The sequence below is a fragment of the Grammomys surdaster genome, unplaced genomic scaffold (genome assembly GCF_004785775.1).
Source record: "Grammomys surdaster isolate TR1022 unplaced genomic scaffold, NIH_TR_1.0 345, whole genome shotgun sequence".
Lineage (NCBI taxonomy): Eukaryota > Metazoa > Chordata > Mammalia > Rodentia > Muridae > Grammomys > Grammomys surdaster.
Window position 1 is genome coordinate 1,656,618 of NW_021604764.1, and position 23,540 is coordinate 1,680,157.

Genomic DNA, 23,540 nt, shown 5'->3' on the forward strand with positions numbered 1-23,540 from the left:
CAGTGTCTTGTAAGATTAATGTCAGTTCTTGAGTTACCCTCTTTTTAATGCACACACACATACACACCAGCACACATCCACTCAACATACACACACAAACCCACACACTCACTCACTCACACTCACACAGACACACACCAAAGCTCTTCTATTTCTCCTGCTTGTGACAAAGGCCTTTGTAACTTATCAACAGTCAGATTTATCCATTAGCCACCTAACATTGGGTCTACAGCAAAATGTTTTTCAGGCAGGGTTTTTGGTTTTGTGTTGGTTTTTTTTTTTTTCAGTATTATGGGACATTGTTCTAGAAATGTTTTAGGTCATCGAGTACTGGAAATAATGTTCTGGCTTCCTTTTCTTAAGTCATCAATTGTGTGACTTATTGTGGACTGTATTACATCTATCTCGACTTTCCTGAGTGTGTTATTTCTTCATGGATGGTACTTTATTGCTACTCTTCTTCTACTTTGTTAGCTGTGTGTGTAAAGTCACTTCCCTAGCTGAATAATCCTGTCATCCCTAATCTGTGTCACACACATGGGTCATAGTATTTCTTAGTCTAAGTAGCCTGCTGCATGCTTGAGTGTGACCACTTTCATCAGCTGTTGTGACTGTACTATATTAGTTTCTGTTAACCTTTCCACAGATTCGTTATTGGAAGAGAAAAACCAGGACAAGTGAGTGAGGTTGCCCAATTGATCAGCCAGACCCTGGAACAGGAGAGGCGGCAGAGAGAGCTGCTGGAGAGGCACTATGCCCAGTATGATGCTGATGACGATGAGGTAGGAACAACTGCTCTTCTCCCCACACTTCTCACAGGCTGCTCCTGTGTCACAGGATCTTTGCCATTTCCTAGGGAAGGTGTCACCTACATCAAGCTGAAATTCAACCTCGTAGAAAAGACGTGCCATTTGGACCTGCTATTCTCATGATGTTTGTGAACACTGTGGAAGCAAATCAGCCTTAACTTTTAACACACTATTGAAAAAAAACTTCCTAGGACCAAGCTTTCAAAGAACTCATATAAATAATGGCTGTATTGTTGGAGTAGATAGTCTTTCTGCTTTATATTTTTTAATCATTTCCAAATGTTCTAAAGTAGTAATACTTTTTTTTTCTTGGAAAAATCAGTAAAACATTTAAATGAAAACACACACACATACACAAACATAGACAGAAAAACAGTGAAGATGTCTGAGGCTTTCCAGAGGTTTTCCCCCTCACCCCAAGAAGAGAAAGTTTTTTGAATGTGCTCACAGTGATCTGTGCTAACACAGTGCAGAGCAAAGCGTTTCCAGCGCTGCATGTCCCATGGCACAGGTACACACTGGAGTGATCTTACATCCGGAGCTCTGTAGGTGATCAAGCGAATGAGTCGACACTAACCCCCAAGTGAACGCGCCTCTCTGGAACCCTTCTGTTCTATAATGAGACACAGATGCTGGGCTGTTTCTAGTGTCAGTGCCAAGTGCACGCTGATACTCTGGGACAGCACACTTTATTGCAAACACATTCACAACGTGCATACATTTCATATTGGCATGTCAAAAGATTCATCAACAACTTACTTGTAGTATTTCATACTTCATAAACGTGTAAATACTCAGATAAAATAAATATTCTTTATGTCAGCTGATACAAGCACAGTAAGATTTCATACCCTCAACCTTTGCTCATTTGAATGTATTATTTATGTAGACTCTATTTTTCTTTCATCTTGAACATAGAAAGAGATTAATGAGGGGACATTCAGGTCTTTCCTGTGTGTATTGAATTTAGCATGTTTTAAGCCAAATATATATTAATTTTTCATGTGTTTGTGGGATAGTGAGGAGTCACTCTCCATTTGTTACAGTAGAAAATTGCAGGTGGCATATGGATTAACATTTTGTTTTATTCTGTTTTCGTTTGTTTCTTGAGACAGGTTCTGCCTCTGGGCAAGCGGGCCCATGTTGCCTTTGAACTCATAGCAAACCTTTGCCCTTGGCCTCTGTGATTATAAGTGTGGCCACCAAACTTGGCATCAGTTACCTTTAGATCAAAGAGTAGTATATTAGAATGATTATCCGTGAAGGAAATTGTCTCTTACAATTGTTTCCTCCATTTCAGTTTGCACTCATGGAGTACATTTGGCAAGAATTTTCTTATTGTGCTGGAATACTAAATCTAAAAATATATTCTCTAAGATTTTTTAACTAAACACAAGATCTCAAAGACTTGGCATAGTTTTCACTTCCCGGCTCGAGCATTGAATGGTTTCCTAGAGGCATCTGGGCTGCAAGCCTTCTACAGGATGACAGAAGCAGTTTCTGAGGTCTAGATTTCTGCCTCTCTACTCTGATCGAAAGGTTTTGTATTTGATGATCTGAAGACCATGGAGACATCAAGTGGTGGAAAAAGAAGAGGCCCACCTGAGGCTGTTTTCCACTCTGTCCTTGGGTGTAACGTGCAGGCATCAGGCAACACCTCAGAACTTCTTCTAGTAGCTAGTGTTTCATGCTTAGAAAAAACAGCAACCAGTCCAGAGCTAGGTGTGGGAGCACACAGATAAAGACAGCCCTGTGAAAGCACAGGTAGGCTGCTGAGCATCCCAAGTTCGAGGTCAGCTTGATGTGAAGTTAATCTTGTTTTGTTTCCCTGTGTTTAGTTAAAGAGAGGCTTACAAGGAAGATTTTGGCACTAAGAAAATCCAGTCATTTTAAACCTAAGGAAAAGTTTTATATCTCATAATCATGTTTCTTCCAGGTACTTTGAGGAATTGACTAATCACACTTAGCTTCCAGATGGTTCAACAGTCTCTCTGTGTCTCTGTGCCTCTGTCTCTCTGTCTGTCTGTCTCTCTCTCTCCCTCTCTCTCTCTCTTTTTCTCTCTCCGTCTGTCTGTCTCTCATGTGTGTTTGTGTGAATGAATGAGTCTGATGAACATTTATATTTAGGGACATAATATCACAGAAAATTTCTCCTTGTCATATGGGGTTTATTTAGGTGTTTGACAAAAGCAAACAGAGTTCATTGCCACTTGAGCAGGTATTTTTAGGGGGAAATAATTGTGTAAAAACTAGGATCATACACTTGTCTAGGAGTCAATCTCACTGAACCTTTAAAGAATATATTCGCCCCCCCCCCACAAATCTAGTAACTGAGATTTTTTTTCCAGCTGTTCAGCTAGTGGTTAGCAAATTTCAGCTTGGTGTTCTCTTCCTGGCCCCAAAGCCTGAGTGCCACAGCACAATGCTCTATGCTGTGTTTGAATGGGTCACACAGGACACCCCTCATGGCTCTGTCTCTATTCAGACACACAGAAGAACTGGACAACAAAAGATGTTAAGACAATTCTTGTTTTGAGTGATGGCATTTCTTGTAGTTCTTCAGGTCTGTGAGCCTTTGTTTTGTATTTCTCATAATAGGGGCATTGAATACTTGGACACTTGCTTTACTGTAGACAGCAGTTCGTAAATATCATCTACATAGAGTCTAAAGGGAAGATTAATTGATACAGAAATGTTTTACAAAAAGGATCAAGTTGAATGTTCTCTTCCTTTTACGGGTTGTAACAGTTGAAGTCTGAAGCTGTCTGTGTTGCTGCAAGTAGCATTGTCTTCCTTGGAGTCGGTTGGTTGGTCTTTGTGTCTATCCTCCCGTGCTCTCCTTTCTTAGGTGTCCACAGCACTGTCCTGCAGCGGGCCCAGACAAAGCAGCCATTAATTTTCTGTGCACAGGAGAGATGAAAGCTGTACAAACAATGAAGACTCACTCCACGGTTACAACTTGCAGGGTTGTCACTTGATCTAGATTTTTAATTAATGCTACCAAATATTAAGTTGGAGGATTGGAGTGTTATCTCTGTTTTCTGTTTACCCTCTTTGTCTGTTAATGAAAAGTAAAATGACCAAGATCTGAAGGAAATGAGAAGGACCAATATTGGATATCCAACAGATAGATGAGACTTGAATAATTGATTTAATTTCATATATAATTGAGCAGTTTGTTGATTTGCGTATCTTTGTTAGGACAGGCCCTGTGCATGGGCCATCCGTTGCTTGACTTTCCACTTCCCTTGTAACTCATGGAATCATTTTGCGATTTCAAACTTCGAATCATTTCATTTGCTAATATCTCCCGTGACCTTACCTCGACACAGCCAGAAAACCTTCTGATTACATACAGAGCAACCATGTGCAGCTAGCTCCTTCCCACCGAAGCACCGAGATGAGCATTGCCCACAGAATGGTGCAGTGCTTCTGGTTTTGATCAAATTATCCAGGGTTCATTTTAACTTGGACCACATCACGTTGACAGGTTGCTTGAATTGGCTGTACAGGAAACATCTGGATGTGAGAAATATTTCCTGCAGTTGTTAAAGGACACTAGCCCTTTGTGAAGGGAGAGATTGTCGCGTATTACTTACGCCTCTGTTCATCTGCTGTAATGCTTTAGGAAATTATAAGTCATGCTTTAATAGAACCTGAAGTGTATAGATAATCCTCAAACCATTTAAATTTCTGCTGCTTCTGCTTTTCTCTAAATATTTAAACTAGAAGAGTTTCCAATAAGCAAACAGCCAGTTCTGTTTGAATTTGTATTCCTGTTTCTGTGCACTCTGTGCTAACCATTCAATTTCTGAAAAGCATAAGGAAAGTGGCTGCTGCCTGGAGGCTGGAGGATAGCGGAGGGATTGACTCCCCAAAGAGCAGGAGACGGAGACCTGAAGCTCAAAGGTTCACATACATTCATATCTGCAAGGAGGGATAACATTTCTGGGTTTAAGAGAAAGAATGCGTTCATTGGGCCTCTCTCTCTCTCTCTCTCCCTCTCTCTTTCTCTCTCTCTCTTTCTTTCTTCCTTCCTTTCTTTCTTTCTTTCTTTCTTTCTTTCTTTCTTTCTTTCTTTCTTTCCTTGTTTCTTTGTCTCTTTCTTTCTTCCTTTCTTTTCTTCCCTATTTTCTTTGTTTCTTTCTTCAATAATTTGAAATATATCCAGGGAGCGAGGATTCAGTAAATCCCCCATCAGCACCATGCCATGAAGCTCTGGGTGCATGGTAAAGTTTTCAAGTAAAATTTAACAACGTTTAATTTTCCATTATAATATATAACTGTCAGTGTCCAGCTGATGTGGTGAGGTGATAAGTTCTGATATGTATATTAGGCAGTGGTTTGTAATTTTGGCTATATTTCTACCTAAGAACATTATAAAGCTTGAAGGCTCTATAGTCAGGCTAGAAACAGTATTAACTGCAACTGTATCTCTTTGTTTCAGAGTGAAATGGTCACTCTGAAGTTAAAAGGAGTCAGTTTACAAGTACTTTAATGTTATATGGTTGTTTTACTTCCTTAAAGAGCCTTTGATAATGGAGGAATTATTACATTGCAAAGCCTTTTATCACAAGTGACATTTCAACCTCTCTTTAGGAAATAGATTATAACATGAATAATTATGACTTCAGATGACTCTCCCTTAAGATACAACTCTATTCTTTTATTATTTGTTTTTTTTACTAGAAACTCTTATCATTATAATCATATTGTGATAGTTTGTCTCGTAGAATCTTTCAATGTATTTTATGCAATTTAAAGCAGCTACCCAAGGGAATATTTGTTTTTATTACTTCTATTAAGATGTAACAATTGGAAGGAAAGGTGTAATGAAAACTATGGTTGCGTAAGTATTAAAAGATGTTTGCAAACGTAACTTTTTTGTGTGGAAATCATTACAGGGCTAACACTAAGTTTGACTTAGGTTGTTCATTACAGGGCTAACACTAAGTTTGACTTAGGTTGTTTCTGTTCCTGGTTTGGAAACAGCTTGGCCCATGTGAGCAAGATCTGGCAATGTTTGTGGCTAGCTTTTTTATTACTGTGACTACAGTAATGCAAAGAGACATAACCCTGGGTCTGTGATCTGGGGAACTGAGGGCAGAGGTACAGGAGTCTCTTCTTTTTACTGGACAGTGTGTGGTCCAGCCAGCACTTGAACCTCTGTGTTTTTCTATCCTGCTGTCTGGGGATTGGGAGGAAGCCCTTTTTAATTGTTTCTATCAACATTTTAGAACACTGTGGCTGAATTGCAAGGAATGTCTGGCAACTGCAATAACAATAACAACCGTTTCCTTAAGGTTTGTTTTTTGGCAGAAAATTCTGCTTATCTCTGCCCTCTTGCTCGGTGTGTGAAATTAAATATTCTACACGTCTTATTAACTTCCTATTCCCTGAAAAGCATTTCTGGAGCTATCTGTTTTGTACATTGAATAATATCTGAAAATAGTGGTTTGAAAACTATAACATGCATTTTATGAACAGGTCTGTAAGTTTGACTCACTTCCTAGTATTTAACCACGGGCATATTTAACCTCTAACTCTAAATGTTCTGTCATTCAAATTAAAGGGAAAACCTTCACAAAGAAACTCAGTATTAGGGCTGGGTAATGTTTACATAATACAGTGCACATAGCAATTTATTTTCTGCTTAAATCGGATTTTTTTAAGGAAGGAATTTTCTGATGCTTTGGTCTTAAATTTTCATTATGTGTTTGGATGAACAGAGAGGGTAGAGAGTCCAAAATAGATACTTTAAATACTCATCACCATAGTGGAGCTTACATCAAACATGTGTGGTTAAGGGGTCAGTGTGTTGATGATATGCAAGGACCCTGGCTTACAAGACAGCTAAGTCTTAATAGTGGTCAAGAGGCCAAGAGAGTCTACATTTTTGTAGGATCTTTAAAATGTCTTAGACTATATTGTTTTGTTTGTAAACCTCAAATTTTTACTGATCTCCTCCATCATTGAAACACAGAATTATGAGGTTCTTTCAACATGCCCTGAAGACTGTATCCATTCCAGAACATCATCGTATACATCATTCTGACTTTCAAGAATATTCTTGGTGTATAACACCACCGACCCCAGGTAGGGAGAAGTCAGGGCTCCCGATACTAGAGTCAGGACAGGAATCTTTGCCTCTGCATGGTCATCTTTCTGTACCTCATTTTGTTTGTGTGGTTTGTAAAAACTGTAGTGGAATTCTTTAAACTATATTCCTACTATTCTTTTCTTTCTAGCTGCCAGAATATAATATTACTCATTTCTGAGATAGATCCCAAAACAACAGAAAGCCCTGCTTTGTCCAATCCTTTTAGGCCGTGAAGTTTCTCTGAAAGGAGAGACTGTCTGCAGAGCAGCCTATTTGAGTGAAACAGTTTATCACACTGAGAACCACGGAGCATGAAGTGCTAAAGAGGCAGCATGTGGACAAGTATAAATGACAGTTTCCAACTTTGGAAATATTTTATTTTTTAAAATTGGATACAGTTTTTCTCAGGAAGCCACCTTGTCGCTCAGTTAGCAGCCTATGTGCTGTGCTCGGTTCATCCTCTTATTGAATGGATCATTTTCTTGATGTTTAGTTTTTTTGAGTTCTTTGTATAATCTAGACATTAATCCTCTGTCAGATAAATAGCAAGCAATGATTTTTTTATGTCCAATTCTGTAGATGCCTCTTTAGTCAGTTAATGGTTTTCTTTGTGGTACGGAAAATTTTAATTTCATGAAGTCCCGCTTGTTGGTAATTGGTTCTATTTAGTTCTTCCTTGACCCATGTCCTGATGTAGACATCTTCCTCTTTCCTCTAGCATTTTCATATTGAACTTTGATATCTTTGATTGCTTTGCCATTGATTTTTTTCCCCTTCAGGTTGAGAGACAAGGGTAAAGTTTCTCTCTTCTACATGTCTTCCCTGTACCATTTGTTGAAGATTCTGTCTTTTCTCCAGCATGTAGTTTTAGCATGTTTGTCAAAGTCAGGTGGCTATAGGTCCATAGACATGTATCTGGATTCCCTCTTCTGTCTCATTGATTAATGTGGCTGTTTTTGTGCCCATACCATGATGGTTTTTTCATTCCTGTAACTCTGTAGTGTAACTTAAAATTAGGAGTGATGATACCTCTTGCAGTTCTTTTATTGTTCAGAATTATTTTGCCTATCTAAGGCCCTTTGTACTTCCATATACACTTTTTTTTAAATTTCTTTGAGGAATTGGATTGGAATTTTGATGGCAGTGATTTTGAATCCATAGATTGATTTTGGTAGACTGGCCACTTTACAGTATTAATCCTATCGATCTACGAACGTAGGAGTTCTTTCTGTTTTCTAGTGTCTTCTTCAATTTCTTCAGTATTCTAGAGTTTTACCCCAAGCTATTTTTTTCTTCTTTCATTCTTTTTGAAGCTACTGTGAATGGGATTGTTTCCTTGATTCCTTGTTTGTTTTGGGTGTATAGGAAGATAACTACTGATTTTAGTGTAGTAACTTTGTAACCTGCTGCTTTCAGCTCTAGGGACTTCCTGGTGGAATCTCTAGCCCCTGGTGTGTAGAATCACATTGTCTGCAAATAAAGATGCTTTGGCTTCTTCTGGTTCCATCTCTTGTCTACTTTCTTTATCCAGACACTGGATTAAACGAGAGCAGCGAGAGCGAATGGCCTTGTCCCGTTCCTGATGTCAGTGAGAGCACTCCATGTGTCTTCATTTGTCATGATGGTGGTTCTGCTCAGTCCTTTACAGCCTTTATTATGAGAAGATATCTTCCTCCCAGCCTCATGCTAGCTAGCTAAGGAGCTGCTGGCAGTGACTAGCTGAGGAGTTTACTGTTTCTGGGGAATGAAAGGGACATTTTTTTTTCAGAAGTGTGTTCCCTTGTAAGTTGCCCATTTTTCTGTAATTGCACCCAGTGAGTTATTATTTCTTTAAAAGAAGACAGGAAGTTTGGAGGGGACATGTGGAATGCTGGTTCTGGAGAAGTAATAGGGAGATTTTAGGGATACATTTGATCTTATATATGTGTATGAACTTGAAAAATAATTTAATATATTTATTATTATTATTATTATTTTGTTTTTTCAAGACTGTTGAAAAAACTGGTTTTCCAGGAGCTCACTCTATAAACCTGGCTAGCCTTGAACTCAGACCCACCTGCTTCTGCCTCCCAAGTGCTGGGATTAAAGGCGCATGCACCATCCCCACCTGGCCATATAACTTTTTTTTTAATGAAAAAAAGGAGAGTAGAGTTATTTGTAGTTTAAAATATGATGGAGAAAAAGAACTGCAGGAAGAGAGTCAGTGTCATATAGAGCAAGACTGGAGGGGATATGGGAGAGAGGATGGAAGCCCAGGCGTATTCATCCTTGGTTACCATGACATCACTTCTGCAAGCCTTTCCCCTCTGCCACAGGTTAAGATGCCTTCTTGCTTTAAATATACTTGCAGTTGAAATACCATAGTCAGAATAACCAAATAATGTCAAGATTTATACTGCACAAATGACCTTCTTGTACTTTGAAATCTGTTAGCTTAGAAATATCCTTCATTTATACAAACGAATTTTTGTGAGCAATAAAGAATGAATGGTCATCCAAGCAAGGACTCGGTGCAGAGCTCAGTACAGCAGACTTGTGATGCTTGCATAACTGCTCTGTCCTTTGAAACGTTTACACATTACCACTCTGAGTTCTCGTGATCCTGAGTCTGAAGGGATTTAAGTGGCTGTTTGATACAGAGAAGATTAGCATAAAATGGATGAGTAGATCTTAAATATATAATTAAATAATTTTATTATGACACCATTTTGGAATCACCTTTAGTGAGGAACAATTTGAATAAGATAAAAAAATATACCAATTTAGTGTATTTAAGCTAGCAGTTTGGTAAGAAAGCATTATCACCAGAGGACATATCAGGCAGGAGCTTTCTGTTGCCCCAGGTGGCTCCTTTACAGCTCCTGTTAGCTGGAAGCACCAGTTAGCCTTCTTGCTCACACTGCAGATTAATTTGGACATAACTAGAATACAATATGAATAGTAGTAAATTCAGATGAAGTAAATAATAACATGTCCAAAATACTTGTTTATATTTTGTTCATTTTACCATCACTTTCATAGTTATTCTGATTGTTGTTGGTTTCAGTTATTGTTATTGTAGACAAATGATATCAATATTCTAAATTAAATGGCTAATTGGACAACCTCAAAATACAGCTGGAATATCATAGGCTACTATCCCTATAGATGTAAATAGATCTACCACCACATGGAAACTCTTGGTACCATAACTTACTACTAAGTAGCAAGGTAAAACAAACACTTTCTGTGAGAAATTATCAGCGTTGCAGCTTAAATATGGTGATGAGTTTCAGAAGAAATACAAGTACATCATTTTTTGGTTGTGTTCACTTTTATCAAAGAATGAGGGTTAATGTTTTGAGAAATAGAGTTTAGAGTCCCAAAGTATGGAACTCACAGGGAAGCAAAACACTGCGAGTAACCAGAGCATCATGGGAGGCAGAAAGGGGAAGGAAGGCAGTGGGTGAGGGACATACAAGGAAATACAGGGAAAGAAAGATGTGGTAGGTCATTACCAAGGACACTCAATTCCCCAATGCTCTGTCTGCAGACATGAGACTGACAGTCACCACAATGTTAATGTCAGAAATGCAGTAAATCCTTGAGATTGTGTGATATATGCATGCATTAGTTACAAACTCAGTCACAAAACCTAATGGTGAGAAATGAAGCCTAAAAGCACATTACAGTCATTTGAAAGACACTTAGGTAGAATGTCATCGAATTGTATCTGACAACATATATCAAAGGTTACACATCCCAATTGGGTGTAGTCAGGAATGCTCTGTAGTTTAACATTTCAAAATTGACCAGTTTTAAATTCTTGACAGTGCGAGAAGCAAGAAGAGAAATAAATTGAGAAAGAAGAAATGAAACTATTACAGTTCCCATATAATGATACTATTTAGAAAACTTGAGATGTATCTTATTCAAAATAATACAAGGTTTTAGCAAGTTTTCTGAATACATACTATTAAAATATAGCATGTATTTGAATGTCTACAAATAGAGAGGAAATTGTGTTTTAAAATATCACATCGGTACTTGAAGGGGACCTTGTAATGGCTCCAGTCCCCCTGTCGTTGTCCAGTGAGGCATGAGGGCCATACCCATCCCGATATCTTTTTCCTGGAGAGGGGATACTTTTGACATCAACCCCTATGTAGTCAGGCTTGTCCCTCAGGGAACCCAGAGAGATATTTTTATCTTTTATTTATATTCTCTTGCAGTGCTTAGCCTCGCAGCCTAAGCAAGAATTCAGATTGCCTATCAGAGGGGGTTCTGGGTGGCCCCTCTCTGCTTGGTCTAGGGACAGAAGTCCTCCCTTTTAGGTTGGGTGGAGATGGGTTTTGGAAACACCCTGTATAAAGTAACAGGGGGACTGGAGCCATTACAAGGTCCCCTTCAAGTACTGGAGGTCAGGCCTCTATCCTCCCCTTCGCAAGATTAGAATTGCCACAGCCCTTCTATACTTAGAGAAGGGAGGAGATGTCAGGGGCAGCCCTGCTTACACACTGAGGGCCTAAAATCAGCCATAGGCCTAAAATCAGCAATAGGCCTGTCATACATGTATACTAACACCAAGTCTTGGGTCTCAGTGGAAAAACATTGAAACAGATAGCTATAAGCTAATGTCAACAGGCAGCTTTTGTGGAAATTTATAAGCCTGAGTAGTCATAGACCTTGTAAATAGGTAGCCTTGGCAGACAATACCAACTTAGATAAGGACAAGCAAGTCATAGGCAGAGTCATAGTGACTTGTCCCCTGAACCTTCACCCAGCCGATACCCGGTTCTGAAAGATATCTGTATTCCCCCTGAACACCCACACTCCAGTGTCATTCCCTTCCCCACATCCTGCCTTTCTGTGTTTATAACCCCTGTGTGAATGAATTATGATTTGAGAAAAAATAAATTATTTAAAATAAATAAATAAATAAATAAATAAATAAATAGATAGATATGAAATATCACATCAAGAGAGATCAGAGTATAGAAGACCCTCAAAGGGTCGATTTTTATTGAAACCGAGTGTATATATGGCAAAGAAATTTTATCCATCAACTGAAGATTTGAATAGCTGTATTGAGTCCGTACTCTCCTAGTTGATTTGCACATCCAGTCCAGTTCTGGTGAACACACAAAGCAATTTTCAATAACTTTGGTAAGCAGTTGTTAAAGTACGTATGAAAGAACAGTAAAATAAGACAGCCCTTTCAAATGCCTTAAAAGAGATTTTTGTTATTAGATTCTTGAAGATTAGAGAGCAGAGCAAGTGAGTGGCCAGAAGAGTACGGAGCCTAGATATAGCTGTTGGCATAGATACTCTATAGTTGCTGGAAAGTGATTGAAATCATGTCTACCAGCCTTTGGTTTTGAAATAATAGGTTCTATAAAGTAAAAAAAATTAAGAACTGCTAAGAAAGTCGGGAAGCTAAAAGAAAGTGTTGAGACTAGGTAACTGAGTCAATCACAAAAGACCACCTGTGGATCCCTGGCATGAGCAGGCATGCCACAAAATAAACCTTGGTGGCAGAGAATAGGCAACTATATTGAAGATGCCAGGAAGTGGAAATTAAAACCAAAGTCAGTACCATCTGAGACCTGTGGAATTGATTTAAGTTGAGTATTTTGAGTTCAAGGAGGATACGAAGTTAGGGGAACTCTTCCTCTCTGCACACTGGAGAACACACTGGCTCAGCAGCATTCAGAAAACAATTTGTTACTGTCAGCCAAAAGACATCCAAAAACTCTATCTCTTGTTAAGCATAAATAAGCATTCTCAATAAAATAAGAATGCCATACACATAATGCATAACTCATCCAATATGGTCTTCTAACAGGAAAACTGGAGCCCATCTGACATCTGTATTAACATGAGCATGAATAAATACCCTGTGGTGCACTCACAGATCCGCAGAATATGAGTGAGCATTGAATCAGCTGCCCACTACTGGTGGGGTCTAAACTTGGTGACTAGGCACAAAAGCACAGCAATATACAGTACAATCCCATTGTTATAAAGTCCTGCCGAAATAACGATCTGCTGTCAAAACAAAAATGTAAAACTAAAACAAACAGTGGCAAGAATGATACTATTCTGACAACGTTCTGCACTGAGGTTAGTGACTGAAAAGTGGTCAGGAAGCTCCCACTGGGTTGTGTTGTAGATAGTCTTACTCTCTTGAATGAAATGCCAGCTCAGTGGCTGGGGTGATGTCACTGTTCCTTGTGCTGTGCATTTTATTTCACATGTTGTGAGCTCAGTGCTATAGAAATGAAATCACCTTAGGCGGTATCTTATCGTCGTTTGCAATTATGTGTCTATAAAAGGAATATAATATAGTTCTTAGTATTTGAGGATTTAGTAGAAAACTTGAAACTGTCTCATTTTTTTACATTATGAAAACTTTATGATACTCCAGTATCATCATCATCATCATCATTTGGTTTATGTTAAGGACAAGACTCATTCTGTAGCCCAGGCTTACCTAGAACCCTCTATGAAAACTAGGTTGGCCCTAAACTAAGAAAAGTCGTCCTGCTAGACATTGTAAGTGATAAGATTATAAGTATGTACTATCATGCCCAGCAGTCATTGTAGTTCCTGAAATATACAAATAGCCTTGAGCAGCCATGGATCCACTAACTCAGGATGTATATTATATGGGGGCCTACATCTGTGGGGGTTTATGGGAAGGTGCTGGATGTAATCACATCATGGATCATACTACCTAAAGCTTCCAGGAACACTGAGGTGAAGACGTTAGCATCTTTGCCTAGCAGGTACTTGGCGAGAAGGAACTGCTTCCAGAACGTACATGAGATTCATATGAGGACAGGGATGGAATTCCGTCTAGGAGATCAGAAGAGTGGTGTTCTTTTTGTCATTAGTATGTATGTATATTATGTATGAAAATTACATCGATGGCACTGGGGATTCATACTTGGCGCTGGTGTGACCCTTTTATAATTGATAGTCTCTGATGTGTTTCATAATTGTATAAATCAGCTTTAACAGAAACTATAACCAAACACATACTTTCTGAGGTTTGATTCATCGTGTGTCAGAGAATTATTAAAGCAAAAGTGACATGTGCCCCTCTTGTAGCCAGCTGTCCAGTTCTGCAGAGTAACAATTCAGGACAACACAAATACCTCAGCTCTTCCCACAGTGGCACTGGCATCAAAATAAGCACCTCATTGTTTCCTGGGCAAAGGAAATGAAACCCAAGAAACATGGCCAGTTTGAAATTGCAGTGTGACATTTGAATTATAGAGGTCTGCTTTGGCTGTTGACTGGTTATTGCAAGATCTCAGTGAGAAAACAGAGATCACAGGTTGCCTCTTGGACATGGAGATATTTATCAGTAAGGACAAGTGGCATTCATCTGGCTGCCAGTAGGAAGCATTGATTAAAAGGAACTAAGAGTGAGTCATGGAGCATATGTTTCTGTCCCCCAAGATGCTTGCTGTCTTGTTGTACAAACTATATAAACATTGTTGAAAATTTACATGTTTTCAAGACAACCTGTAAAAAGTCCAATGGCCATAGTATAAGACAGTCTTTGCAATGAGGACTTGGAGGTGCAAATGTGAATTTTTAGGCTTCTACTCTAACTTTTTGCATGTATGTTGAGTTTGTTTTCTGTTAGAGAAGAGACTGTGGCAACACTAGTGGTGTGAAGAGGTAAAGTCCATCCACTGTAGACCAGAGCTGCAGGAAGCAGATGTTGAAGTTGTGGGAAAGGAGGTGGAGAAGTATCACTTGGGCTTTCTGTAATTACCTGAGCCTCTATGGGTTTTCCCATTAAGTTGAACAATATTGTTTTGATTCTGTTAAAATCAACTGAATTTCTCAAAAAATTTTTTCACTTTAAGTTTAAGCATCAGGAATTGATTCTTTGAGCTCTCTCACATTACTGTGGCGGTTTTTCTGGCTGCCCTTTGTGTTTTCTCTTCAGTTGTTTTCCAGGGAATGTTTGAAAAATATAGTCTTTTCCCCCCAGAGCAAGGGCAGCCACGCTCACATCAGTGTATTCAGACCTCGTATCCTGCTGCCCCTACCTGTACAAAAGTCATGCAGTCTTCTTGTGGCCTTTACTTTGGGAAGTAAAGGCCTGAGCAACCAGCACTAAAGTGATTGTTGTTTCTATCATATGGACACACATCCTGGCTTAGAGGACGGCTCTGACCCCTATGTGAGGCTGTGTGAGGGGGAGAAGTAGTGCAATCATTGTAGTTGACTACTAGGGAATCTTAAGACCTTTGTTCACAAGACTTTTGTTCACAAGCCTAGTCAGTGCATATAATGATCAGTAAGGAAAAGGGGCGTCATTGGGTTGCCTGCGATTTTAGATTTGTCTCTAGAGTGGGGTCTTTATGTGGATCTTAGCTGTTTGAAGGGAATGACAGCCCTATTGGGGAGATTTTTCTAAGACAGACACATTCTCCTGGAAATCCCAGGATGGGTCTTTGGTTGTGTTTCTAGTGATGAAGGTAACTCAGTAGAGAAAGAAATGTTCTCGGCCTCATCACCCCTTTACAACCCCTACTTTCTACATTAAAAGCAGGTTTCTAGAGATATTATTACAATAGTGGAATAACAGGTTCCTGGGTGTGGATCCATTACAGTTCCTGTGTGGATGTAAGAATTAGGACTTCTGAGTCAAAGACCTCGCTGGATGGATAATGGCAGTCATTGTGGCCTACCTTTGAAAGTATATTGGGTGGTCTGTACAATCACACTCAAAATGTGTCTTGTGAATAGCATGCAGTTGCTTTCTGCCTGCATAACTCTGATAGCTCCTCTCCTCTCTCTTGGCCTCAGCTGATTTTACATGACTACTAGTGAGGTTGCCTGCCCTTCTATATGAACCCCTGGATTTGCTAGGGAATGTTGAGGAGAGAGGTATTGAGCCTTCTTCCCTCTGTGGATACTGGCTCAAAACTCACTGTCTCATTTGGTCCCATGGTGGAAAGTACCACTTGAAGGGAGATAGATGGTTTGGTAAGTTTTGTTTGTTTAGGGAAAGGTGTTAGGTCATCTTTCCAAAACGCTGTTACCCTTGTATACTTGGGGGACAATTCCAGAGGAATCAGGTTCACCGATGGGTTTGTAAGCACCCTATGGGCAGGCTCACATCAGCCTCTCCACAGCCTGCTGAGAGCACTGTGGACAGTGAGGTCACAGCCTCCTGACTGTGTGTGTCAAAGCCACCTGTATCCATTCACTGGTACACACTCAGCTACTTGAGTTATTGATTTATGACAAAAGGAAACATCAGTGCACTGGGTTTCTAAGGTAAATCCTGAGGGTTTGTCAGGTTTCTTTATCTCAGAGCCTATGATGAATAGAGTATATGCTGAGCTGTTCTGTGACTTAGAATTCTGCTCCCAGTGTTCCTCTTCAGTGTTGTTAGACTTACTGGATTCCCTTATTGCTTTTCTTGGTCACTTTGATCAGTGTACCCAGGCATGTCCTTATCATGGGATAACCCACCAGATGCCATAAGCTATATAGGGACACGAGGGAGAAGACTGCTAGGAACCAGCTTCTCCGTAGCGCTCTTTTCCACCAGCCTTATGAGCAAAGGCATGGTTGGGCTTTGTTTCAAATGAGCTTTTCAGAAATATCATACAGCCTTCAAGTGAATGCAGTTTGTGCCTCTTTTAGGACAGTTGGCAGACTTCCTTATCTGACCTTGTTTAAAACTGGAGTTTCCTAAGGCCACAACCCTAATAATCTACCCTCTACTTGAGATCTGTATTCTTCTAGCAGTTCCCTGAATTTGAACTTGGTTTTTATGCCACCACTTAATTCTATTCTTAATTTCAAAATGTTCAAAACCATCAACTTTTGTTTCATTCCTTTTTAATAGTACTTTGGTTGTGTTTTCTATTTTACTATAAGGAGAGAAAACAATGAGGCAGCTCCTTAGACTCGGTTTGGAAATCCTCTTGCTGAGATGGCCCTGTTTACTAGACATTCCCTACATCTCATTAAGAAGCTGATACTGAAAAAAAAAAGAAGAAGAAGAGGCTGATACTGCTTCGGAACATTCTGCCATGTTAACAACCCTGCCTTCCAGGTTTCCTCTAGCAATCTGTTCAGAGCAGTTTAAACTAATCCGTTCTATAGCATCGGTCTAGCCTTTACCCACTGCCCACTCCAAAGCCACATCCCCTATTATTTTCCCTGATTTGTTATGGCAGCCTCCCTTCCTGAGTGAATCCCCTTCCTCCTAAAACCTTACCAACCACCAAAACATAGCAACGTAAAATAAGAAATGTTTCTACAATACACTGTGAGCCAGTTCATCTGGACCTTTCTAAGCACACATCTGTCCCAAGGCCGTAAGTAAGGTGTCAGCCAGAGCTGTGGTCATCTAAGTGCTCAGCTGGGAGAGGGTCTGCATCCAAACTCACTCGCAGCTGTCGACAGGATGCAGAAAAGCCATTTCCATGCTCTGTCATGTGACTGTTGGCAGACCCCTGTCTCCTGCTGGCTGTTGGCCAGACATCTCAGTACCTTGTAATGTGGCCCCTTCCTGCTCACAACGTGGATTCCTGCTTCCAAATAGTGAAGACTCAGAGAAAGAGCAAGAGGACAAAAGAGGCACAAGCCACACTTCCTGTAACTAAGTTAGTTACTTCCCTTGTATTCAGTTTCAGCTGAATTGCTAGATCCAGTCCACACTGGAAAGGAAGGATCTCAGTAGTGCACAGGAAGCAGTGTCACTGGGGGTCATTTTTTCATTAAGACACCATGGCAAGAAAGAGTGGCCCTGGTTTTTGAATATGCTTTCTATCTCGGGTAGGTAAACTAAATAAAACATTAAAACCCAGTGGTAATTAATGAACTAGTAAAATTAGTAAAGAGTATTGAAGAAAGGAAACATAAATTTGAGTAGTTGGAAGAGATTTTATTGAAGATATTTAGTTAAAATTGTGATAATAATAATTTATCAGCAGTGTAATAAGTGAAAGAACTGATGAGCTCTTGAAGGCTGGGAACGCAGGGCTAATGAGTAATCTAGGTATTGATTCTAAACATTTCTCTAATCCAGCTCTGATAGATGGCTCATCACTTAAGAGCAGTTCCTGCTTTTGCAGAGGATACAGGTTCAGTTCTCAGCACCTATGTTGGGTGGCTCATAATTGCTTATCGTACCAAGGGAGAATCTGATGCCTTCAGCCTCCAAGGATATCAACAGTCATGTGTACTCACCTCTGCACACACACACACACACACACACACACACACACACACACACACACAATTTAAAATAGTAAAAATAAATCTTTAAAAAATGTTTTTCTTCTTGAAGACTAGGTAGTAAAAGAATATGAAAACCAACCAGCTTTCTCCAAACAAAAGTTTGAGACACTATAAACAGGTAAACACATGCACACATCTGCATGTACTCAAGCACACTGCCCCAGCTCATATCTCTGCCAGTAAGGACACTGTTATCATATGTGGTCCCTTAACTTTGAACTTCCAGAACTGTGAGCTGAAACAACAATCTCTCTCTAAAGTTAAAACAGACAAGCTCACAAACAACAACAAAACCTGTTGCATTTTAAATGATTTAGTAAGAGGGTGGAGTCTTGAATGCCCCTCACAGGCCAGGCATCACACTGGAGATTTGTTTACTTAGTTCCTTGAATCCCCTTGTATCCAATGGCATTGAAATCTTTAAACTTTTTTTCTGGGAGAGTAGACTGTGAAGGACTTTTTGGAGACCTGCTCTCTCTAGACCCAAAGACATGTTTTTGTTGCACTACTCTATGGTTGTTCTGTCTAAACAAGAGGGTGAACATAGTCCTAGTGAGAAGGTCTCACAGTGTCTAAGTGTGTGCTTGTCTGTGGAATAGCCCTCTGAGTGTGTCACTGCTGTGTATTCTTACAACAGCCCCAGATGAAAGTGCTTCACAGCTCTGCAAATAATGGTTAGAGGCTTAAGTGGCTCAACATTTCAAAACTAGGCCACACAGAAGTCACTGGCCCAATGTGGAAAAAAAGATGCTCTTTGTGGGGAAGATGTTTTTTGCTAAAGTCTTAGTGTATGGAGAATGCGCTAAACTATACTTCACAATGAAAAGTCAAGCTGAGTATCAGTGCCTCATCTGAGGTCTTGCTCTGTAGACAAAATTCTCCTCTATTTTCTCTCAGAACTCAGTCTGAGAATATGTGTAACTGGATTCAAACCCAGTAAACAAATTCCCACAAACTGCATAATCAAGGCTATTTTTATGATTAGCACCATTTAGTGTCCCAGAATTCACCAGAGTAAACATTGCTATAGCAAAAAATTACTGCAAATGGTTGAACCTAACAATAGAAAATCCCCAGTAGGGCCATTTAGGCCTCAGCTGCAGCTGTGCTTAACTGTATTTCATACTGGAAAGCTGAGATTAACAGGAAAATCAGGCTCTGCCATGGTGTGCAGATGTGGCTGCAACTGTCTTAATTTATTCAGCAAACATTTGTTCAGGGCCTCCTGCATGCCAAACTGTGCGCTGGCCACTGGGATTCGAGGGATAAATTGTACCTGGCACAGTTAAGGAACTTCCATTTGAGGGGAAGAGGCAGGTGTGACTGAGAGCATTCTGAGAGCTAGAGGTATGCACTGGGCCAAAGGACAGGGAGTAACAGCCTCACTTCCCAGGCTATTCTGATGTGTGTGGATATGTATCGTGGACCATGGCGACGGGTGTGAAGAGAGACTGTGAGACACACTGAGGTGCAGGACTTTTCTTGAGTTTGATAAAGCTTGCTTCACCCTTATAACACGAGAAAAGGAGCCGGTTTAGCAAAGGAATGGCTTATGTTAAAATACTGATAAAGGACGTATGCATGGAGGCCCACGGAATCACACTTGCAAGACAACAGCTTAGTGGCTATTTGGTTACCAGATAGAGACGTGGTGGGGCTTCGGGCCATGTCACCACAGTAATGTTGGCACCACCAGCAGCAATAGCAAAGATGATCTCTTTTGACTGTCTATCATGTGCTGTGTCTTTCTATTAAATGCTTTCCAGGCACCATGTAATTTAACAGTGACATCTTGTCTTGGTAAGGAATTGTTTTTGTTTGTTTTCTTTTGCTCTTCATTTGACAGATGAAGCAATCAAAACTTTGATCTAGAAGGTTACTTCAAATCTCACAGGCAGCATTTGAACTCAGATCTGTGACCACACAACCAGGATTCTTTCATTGGTCCCCACTTTGCCAGCATCCTATATTTGAAAGCTTATGTTCCTTCAGTGAAATGCAGGCTAATCCTACAGGTCCTGTGTGTGCTCCAGGATCTGATATGTCTGCATGCCGGTCTTCCTACCAACAAGAAGTAGAGTTTACCAAAGGATGCTGCCTGACAGGGCCATTTAATAAAATGTCTCTGTTCCAGTGCGTGTCTCAAGGAAGTGTGAGAAGCAGTGGAGGTGGAATGGTTTGGGAGATTGGGGAGACTCCAGGTCAGTAAGGTTAGTGTGAGAAAACCTGTGACAGAGAACATTCCAGAACCCTAGAGGACTCTGACACCTTTCTTCCCTTGCAGAAAATGCAACTTTCATTCTTTTTAGAAACACTGAAATGATTTTTAGTGACTATATTTTCTGGCTCTTGGTTTTGTAAGAAAGAAAGCTTGAAACATCAGGCAGGTCCTAAAGCCCAGGAGAAGACTTGTCATCCTACTGAACACATCTGAGACTTAAGGGAAAGAAAAATTGTCCAGATTGGACTTTCAAGAGTCCCTCTTTTATAATCCCCTAAGCACTGGGTTCCTGCTTCCTGGTCCTTCCAAGGAGACCTCCTCTCCTCCCCTCCCCTTGCTTGCTCAGGATGAGCGTACTTTGAGAAAAACAAAGACAGGAACTTCAGATCCTAGTAGACACATGTGCACAGCTTCAAAATGAAGGAAATGATAATCAAAGCTGCAGACGATCTCAGTGCAGCAGAATCATATACAAATCTTTGAAAGAAGTATATTCTTGATGTTTTCCCTCTTCAGAGTTTGCTTTTGTATATTGGCAATGGTATAGCATAGGAGTGTGGGTTTGGGGGATCTGCTATGTAATAGTGTCAACAACTTTACTAATGACCCTTGGGTGAACTCACTGAGTTCTTTTCTCCAAATTAACATGGCATATTCAGACCCAGGCATCTGGTTGCCAAATGTATATTGCCAGGCAAAACATTAGGTTTCAAAGGTTTCCTTTACTCCCCAACCTTTTAACAGGACCATCAGAAAGAAAAAGGTATTAATGGACAAGGCAAACAGAACCTAGGAAGGGATGCTCCCTGTTTGTCTGTCTTTATCCCAACAGCTGTCCTTGCCACATCTGAAATAGATTACACAGTGAGGGAAGAATGCCAAGAATCCAGTTGTTTTAGAGATTTTAAATTTGGTCAGTTGAAAAAGAGCTGGTTACTAGGTAACTAGGTGGTAGCAGCAGGTCTTTGTGGAGCTCTTTGTTTGGAGGGGGCACTGTGTCACTTTCTCCATCTTTCTCTACAAATAGCAGATTTGACCTAACTTTGGTGTTTACGACTTTGGGGCTAATCATTTGTTCCTTATCATTTATTTTACTTGCAGGGTAACCATAAAAATAACTAAGATTCTCAGTAAGATAAAGGAGTCAGAAGAATGCCTTAGTCTTCATCTGCCAAATGTAATTTTGTCAATCCAGATATTTAAGGTATTAAGTAGTAGCTGCATCCTTTACTCAAAGCTACTGACAGTAGAAATTTTGAATGATCAGCGAAAGGGAGTGATTGCACAGAGTTTTGTAAGACCCATGTTCTTCAAGGCTTATAATTAATAAGACTCAAGGCAGTAAAGGACACTCGAGACAGTGAAAAACCTACTTTGTCTTCAGGACACTTATAAGGCTGATTGGAAAGAGAACACTAGCAAATGGAAAGATGGGAGGAGAAATAATTTCAGCAGAGTTAGCTGTAATTTTGATTTGTGGAAGAGAGGAAGCTGGGGAAATAAAAAATGAAAGGATCTAGAATTCTTACTAACATATTTGCAGAGATAACTAAGATATCTATTTACCTATAGGCAAATCTAGTATCATAGACAAGTCCAAAACTATCCTGAGAAGTAAGAATTGCCTACAGTTTTGATTCTGATTGGAAATACCTGAAGGAATGCTACCTGTAATCAACAAGCTACATTGTTCAGCTGTGTTCCAGGGTTGGGGTTAAAGGTATTTGTAATGGTGCCTAAAGTTGCAAGCATATCCTTTACACTGTAGCATGACACTGTACTCTACAAAGTTCATGCTCAAGAAATGTGAAATTGAATTATCAAGAATCTCAAGAGAAAATTCATAATAGCTTAAGCTTATTATTTTGTATTGACCATTTATATAGCTGTTCTCCGCCTCAGAGAGCTGCATGTGCCTTGAGTAGGTGAGCACAGCTTAGACATACTTAGTAGACATTTGAGGTTGGTGTCTAAAGTATCCTAGATTTATAGACGCTAAACTGTTACATATGTTCAAAATGAGTGAGTCCCTAATACCAACCTCCTTTCCTTCCAGTCAAGATGTTTTTGATTTTACTTTCAAGAGAAAGATGGGGAAAGGACCAAATCTTCCTGTAGCCAGTTTGAAAACTTACTGTTCTACATGAAAGACCCTAACCTTATATCTGTAGACAAATGCCTGAGGTTGTGGTCTCTGTGCTAATAGCTTTGGTGTACATAAGATGAATCCAAGAGATGCTGAGTCTGTGTCACTGTCAGTGTCCACAGGTTTCTTAGCAGACACTGTCTACTTCTAGGCTCCATAACTAGAGAAATACTGAGGCACTAGGAAAGAAATCAGAGCATAGTATAAAGTTTACAGAGAAAGAAATTTGCACTTTTGACAAAATGCAAATTGTTATGTTTGGAAAGAAGTCTGAAGGCTATTAACTGATGGCCTTCCTGACTAGGAAAAATCCCTTGGAGGCGAATGACTAGATTTCCTTCCTGCCAAGCACAGGTAAAAGGGTGGAACACATCTCCCACAGTGACTAGGGGAGTGTAGCATACAGGAAAGGAAGAGGGGCAGTCAGAAGCCAAGACGAGGAATCCATCACCCCATTGTTGATGGAGGCTTGATTGAAGGTATTGTGAATTCCTATCTCCACTTTATATGTTGAAGAGCTATAGCCTGAAGGAGCAGGGATGAATTAAATGAGCTTTGTCTTTTTAACCCACAGAATCAGTGATTTATCCTCAAGTTACATAAGGTAAAGATGTCAGGCAATTATTTTGAATTATAGCCTCATAGCCTGGCGCTGCCGAAGGAGTTACTTTCCAATAATGTTGAGGAAGTCAGTGACAAAGGCACACATTTATTTCAGAGGTCATGAACTCAAATACCTACAGGGTCCTGCTCGCCTTAACAGCAGAACAACAGCAGGCCACTGCAGCAGACATGGTCTCATGATGTGCTCAGACTTGGGCTGTCTGAGAAAAAGCTGTCTAAAACTTAGATGAATTTTTTCAGGCTAACAAAATAGTTTTATCACAGTCCTCTGCAGGTATCAGGCAGCACGTGTGTAGTTAGAAGCCCCGGGTTTGTCCTTTAGCTTACCAGTTTATTGCCTCTGTAATTAACAAACACAACTGATTGAACTCTGCAGTT

The 23,540-nt window shown here is 40.0% G+C and overlaps 1 protein-coding gene across 1 annotated transcript in view; it reads left to right on the top strand.

The window, feature by feature from the left end:
* Positions 1–23,540, top strand: part of Ppp1r9a (protein phosphatase 1 regulatory subunit 9A) — a 257,278-nt gene that overhangs the window by 174,182 nt on the left and 59,556 nt on the right. Inside the window, exon 6 of the mRNA XM_028779161.1 lies at positions 647–782. Coding sequence (XP_028634994.1) covers positions 647–782 — 136 coding nt within the window. The remainder of the gene's footprint in view (positions 1–646; positions 783–23,540) is intronic.